The 6,000-nt window shown below is 40.9% G+C and overlaps 1 protein-coding gene across 2 annotated transcripts in view; it reads left to right on the top strand.

Annotated features, from left to right (window-relative positions):
- The window catches only part of grm7 (glutamate metabotropic receptor 7), a 304,574-nt gene extending 299,316 nt beyond the window's left edge, over window positions 1-5,258 (top strand). For both annotated transcript variants that reach the window (XM_085776778.1, XM_085776777.1), the window contains one exon: window positions 4,346-5,258. Coding sequence is in view for 1 of the 2 variants with exons in the window: in XM_085776777.1 (XP_085632903.1) it covers window positions 4,346-4,395 (50 nt within the window). In the remaining variant the exon portion in view is untranslated. The remainder of the gene's footprint in view (window positions 1-4,345) is intronic.
- The last annotated feature ends 742 nt before the right edge of the window (window positions 5,259-6,000 follow it).

Here is a 6,000-nt window from a genome sequence, read left to right on the forward strand (position 1 = left end):
AATCTAAAGCAACTGGCCGTAAAATCCTCCTAATATGTCACAGAGACTCAGGAATAATGTTCATATAACATGATGAACTCACCAACAACAATAGTACTGTACAGCCAGAGTATTCGCATTAAAAATCTTTTTTTGCAGACTGCAAATCATGTTCATGTTTTGAATTTACGTGTTGGCATGTTGCGCCAGCCCTCTCTCCCAGTCACGGCAGCGTCAGTCGCATTTCAGCCTCCGGTCTGCTTCCACTGAGCTGCCGCTACGACTGGGAGAAAAAACGAGATCACTGTGTTTTGAATTTGACTGCAGTAACCGTTTTTGGCCACATTCTTACATATGGCACCTTTAAAATCAAATGTCTAAATATGCAAAACCTGTGAATCATCAAGGAAGTTGATAATTTGCTTAAGTAAGATGTTCCACGTTATAAAAAAACTCTACACGAGCCTACAGTAGTTAGCCTGCTGTTCGTTACGCCAGCCTGGTGTTAGCAATGTCATCCACCAGCATTCAAAGTTAGAGATGGTCTGGATGATAGGCGCAGCTCTTTGTGGGCAGTTTCTTCTTAAGACTTCTTATGCTTTTATGTGCACATTCAAATTCTGCATGAAAACGCTGGAAGAATGTTTTTGATGTTGCTGTGATTCACAGTTACTTTTGATGATTTTTAAAATACATTTTGTTAAAATTAGCTTGAATTTCTGTTGAAATCTTTGCTTCAGAGCGGCACTATAAACGCCAAATCCTTGTGTTATACGCCCCAGCTATATGTTGGCCCTAAGGTCCTGTTGGTATGTTTAAATTCTGGTGCGCTACGCAGACGTAGTAATGAGGCCTCAGCAGGACAAAGCATCTGCAGCTCTGAGTATCTTGATAGTCAAGGCTCATAAATCAATCCCTTATTTTCTTAATAATATGCACTGGGGTGGGTCTCCCTGTGGTGTTATCAACAGTGCCGGGACTCTGGACTCTACCCTGTTTTACTATTCTGAGGGAGTTCATGGTAGAGAGGGCACAGAAGTGGTGGAGCTGTGCAGGAAGACCACAGCTCAGTCAGGACTCCCTAAAGACCCACAGAGCCATCTGTTGGCCCTGGACGATCCGTTCGCACGACTCCCCTCTCATTCCTCACTCCATTTCTCTCTTTCTGCCCTGTCTGCTCACTTAGCCTCAGGTTTACTGGTTTTTCCCCTTGCTCGATTTTTAAATCCCCTCTCTTTTCAATCTCACTCTCTCCACTCATCCTCACCTGCCCCCCCGCAACCCCCCTCTTTCATGACACCGTAATAGCCCTCAGTCACTTAAGATGGCTTCATCTCTCCTGCGCACTTATGACGCTCTCTCCTTCCTCCTCCATCCTCTCCGCTCCAACAGCTGATTCTCAGACAACAAAGACTTCTATCTCTCGCTGTTCTTCTGGTTTCAGCTGCTCTTCAAAGGCCAAATCTCTCTGATTCGACTTCCATAGACCTCTCTGCCTTTCTGCAAAGGCTTATTCCCTATACAACAAAGGCTTCTATATATCTCTTAAAACTCATAAAGCCATGGCTGCTCTAAAAAAGAATCCTTACAAGCAGTACTTTCCTTTTCTCAGTGTTGCCCTGCGTGTCTGCAGGAGTGAAATACTTCTGCTACATTCATTTCTCTGGGGATTAGTCTTTCTAACACTTCCACATATGTATCCCGCCCTTGAAATCTTGCTTTGAGGATGAATGTGGAAATTCACCAGTGGGCACAGGACGTCAGTGACTGAATTCACCAAACTTTCTTTTCAATATCTTTCTTTTCTTTTTAAGGTTATTTGACAAATATTATTAGAGCATACATTTGGTAAAAAAGATCCCAACAGTCATTTATCCGTAATATTAAAATATTCGACGTGCAGAGGAAGATGCCTGAAGGTCTCATGCAAGAACATTTTCATATTCTTATCTTATCCTTATCTCCCTCTGTAATGTCAGCTCAACACTGTTTCAAGTCTGATTATTAAATTCTGTTGACTATACGTGTTGTAAATCACTCGTTTTGGCCTGAGGATTTTGTGACGATCTGTTCTGATCACTGTCACCATGTCTGGGAATTCTCAGAGAGATTTTTCTTTAGTCTGTATCTTGTACTTTGTTTTTCTGGTATAAGTGATGCAGCTATTCTCCTCATGGATAGGTCACATAGACAGTGACTGTATTTCATACATTTTCCAATACCAATCTTTGTCAAAACACAAAAAAACATCTAGCCTACATATCAGAAGAAAGTCAGTTGGACGTTTAGACATACCAGCTGTTCCTGCACATCAACAACTTTAGAGGCAGCTTCCCCTGTTCATCCTAAAACAAAAGGCGACAGAACATCTAAATCCTCTGTCTCTGGATGCATGTAAATGAGTGTCACACAACTGTGACTGTGACTAAAAAAAGAAAAAGCTTGCTCGTGTGCTGTGTAGCCCTGTATTAACAGTATTGATATTGTCAGACCGTAACTGAGTGGTCTCTGTATGAATGAGACACATTATGACAAAGTCATGGAGGTTCAGTGACACGTTCAGGCCTTAATATGCGAACTCTGCCATTTTCTCTTTCATCTTTCTGGCATGATTGATGATGGGCTTTTGGCTTACAGCCATTTGTCATTGGATGAACACTCAAGGCCAAGTGGTCACCATGGGAGGGGAGGTGGGAGGCAGAGCTGCAGGGGGGAGATAGGGAAGTGGTCATAACTAAAGGCAACACTACAGATGACACCTCCACTACCTTCTCATTTGATGCCTGAAGGCCCCGTTTTCATGTCCACACAAGACCGGCACAATCCTCACCATCCGGTCCACAGACTTCCATTCAGCCGTCTCTGGCCTCAGACAAAAATGTTATTAAAGTGAGCTGCACAACGAGTACAGAGGAGGAAACAAACATAGTTTTTATTTACTGACTCACTGGTTTTATTTTCGCTTTCACTCAATCTGCCTTCAGTGAAATAAAAAGGCTCAAAATAATGAAGCAGCTTTCTGTGGAGATTGTACTTCACTATGAAAACCGAAAAAAAGACGTGCCTGAGTGCAGGTGTGGATCAATACATTTGATAAATACAAGTATATTTGTTCCACAGGCCAGCCGAGTGACAGTTGTTAAAATGCTTCAAAAGAAATATTGAAAATGTAGTGGCCTGGCCTTAGTGATGAGAAAAAAAAGAGGTTTTACAACCACATCTATCTGTGGCAAGAACAAATGTGCAGCAACAACAAAATAATCAGTTAATGAAGTATTTTAACCCTTTCCGAAGACTTTGTTGTAACTCATTACTCACTCATGTTTGAGGAAGGCAAACACTGCAGAATTACAGTAATAATGAAGAAGTGCTAATTGGTATGATCATAAACAAGTTTCACTAAATTCCTACAACATTTTTTTTATTGTATTTGTACTAATTAACTTTTAAAATACCACATGATTAACACCACACCCTGTCATTTATATTCACCACCTCCCAGCCCTTCCACCCTCTGTGCTGCTTTGAGCCAGTTGTTGTTTTAATTTACCAATCAGAATAGCTGCACATCCAAATGTCTGAGATGCAGGTGTGTTGGAAAGTGTCGCTTCAGTCTTGATAAAAGGATATCCCACACACTGCTCAGTGCCTTGTGATCACTCTAATGTTTAAGTCTCTATAGATCTTTATCACAACAATTTAAAATAATGATCTGGTGATAGTTTGGGTTATTCGGCTTGTGGTTCTGTGAGGTCATTATTTTCTATTGTCTGTGACCTGCAGTAGATTCAGATCAGCTTGCAACAAATTTAGAGAAGCAGCAGGAGCTCTGGTACAGAAACTGAGCGATGTGATGCTGTGGATGAGGCCTTCTACGTAAAGGTGTTATAGCCATTTAATCTAATATTAATATAGCTTTATAATCTGCCCCACCTGCGGGTGTATATTTTAATCACTGATATTGATTAATGTGTATTCATGTTGCTATTCAGAGTATTCAGTGTGTGGGATATTCATTTTTGAAGACTGAGGTTATTTTTTTGCAGAAGCTGATGTTTTTATCATAATATATTTCAGGATTTCCTTTGTGCTCTGTTGTGGATGCTTTCCCCTCTGAGTTATGACCTCTCAACACCTCTCAAATCAAATGGATTTTATTCTCAAAGAACTGTCAATTCAGGAGATGCACAAATACCAAACTGCATTATTCTCATTCTTGAGAGTTCATAATTCAAGCCATATGTAAAAACTTGTTGATAAATTCATTAATCTCTCATTAAGACTCATTTCACCATCACCCTTCATCTACAGTAACAACCAGAGGTACAGACACTGATCAACCTGTTTGTTTCCTCCTCCTTTTTAGGTCCAGCAGCAAAAAAGAAATTCGTGAGCTACAACGACCTTGTGATCTAAAGGCAATCCTCCATCAGAACGACAGACTGGAAAGGAAAAAGTGGAAAGAGAGTGATGACAGTAGATGTCTGGTCTCATGGCCTGCTGGGTTAAAACAAGAAACAGGAGGGAAAAAAGAAGAAGAAAAGGATATTTAAAGTTTTTTTTTTCTTTTTTGGTCTCATGAGCTTCACTGCCCGCTACAGACTCTCAGACACTGAAGCAAAGGCTTATGGGAATTTCCTTTGAACAAAGAATTCAGGCACATAGATATTCACTCGGTCAGTGAGAAAGTAGCAAGAAAGCAAAGAGACGTTGGGTTTTAAAAGTGTTTAAAAAAAAAAAAAGACGGTGGACAGAGATGCTGGAGGGGACATTGTTCCGAGAATTAAAAAAAAAAAAAAAATCCAGATCTTTTTTCGTTTGTGATGATCATACAGAGAACAAACACGGGATGTATCAGCGGACATCTCGCAGCCTCTGGGTTATCGTGAACAGTCGGCGTAGCTCACGGGGCTCCATGTCACGTCTTTCTGCCGTTGATGTCAATCGAAGCAGCCGTCTCAACCCTGATACGACCCTTTCTACAGAGCCTGCCTCCTCCTGTCTCTTAAATGTCCTCCCAAACTGCAAGTTTTCCAACCTTCCTGTCGACCCGTGTGTAGTTCTTTATGGCTTATATGTTGGCCTATACTTAAGTTGTTGGTTTTGATTTTGATTTTGATTTTCAAGATGATTATGACAGTGATTTATCTTTTTTGCTCTTGCTTCTTGGATGCACATTGTTTCATTTTTGTTTTATTAAAGCCATATTCTTCGCTTTGAGATTTCGAGGGCTTTGCTCATGCTGCCACCTGGAATCTGATTTTTATCACTTAAAGGTCACATGGCTCAAAAAATGTAGACACCCTGAAAGAAATCTGAAAAATACCTCCTGAATTGCTTCTTAATCTGAAAAAGACTTGCACTGGTAATCGGTTAGATCACAGCCCTGAAATACAGGGTAGAAGGTTTTTCAAAGATGCACAACAAAAGTGAAACATGTGCCACGTTTGCGTCGTCAGGTCAGGTCAGGAGTTTTTTGAATCGTTGTGATTCAAATCGTGGCAACCGGGCGCCTCGTCAGCCACTGCTGTAGCTCCTACTGCTGTAGCATGTTGTTGGTGAGCAGTCAAATCAGTGTCAGAACTTGAATAGGATGCTGCCAGTAGCACATAGTTGTTTCAGAGCACCTGCATGCACCTGTCCCTCTCACCTCACTCACAGTTTGAAAACCCAATATATGTAGAGAGAGGTACTTGACATCTGAAGTTTTTCTGGGATCATAAAACCAGTTCAATGAACTGGATCTCTCAACTGCGTGACTGGGATTATGATCTGAAGTTACCTGTTGGTAAAAACATTAAGGCTGTGAGCTCTTCATGGTCGTCCAAAAAGGATGAGACAGGGAGAAAAAAACACCAGAGATTCATGTTGGTGTTCATATAAGTGTTGTCGTGTGTGAGTCCAAAAATCTTCACTTTAGTCACAGAGGAAGAAAAAAAACAGATTCCACAGCTGGCCATGAACATGAAGCTTGAAAGGTAAATGAATAAACAAAAAAAAGAAATTGTGTTTTAAAAGATG

Source organism: Trachurus japonicus, chromosome 5, assembly GCF_045865225.1.
Source record: "Trachurus japonicus isolate A0001 chromosome 5, Traja_1.0".
Classification (NCBI taxonomy): domain Eukaryota; kingdom Metazoa; phylum Chordata; class Actinopteri; order Carangiformes; family Carangidae; genus Trachurus; species Trachurus japonicus.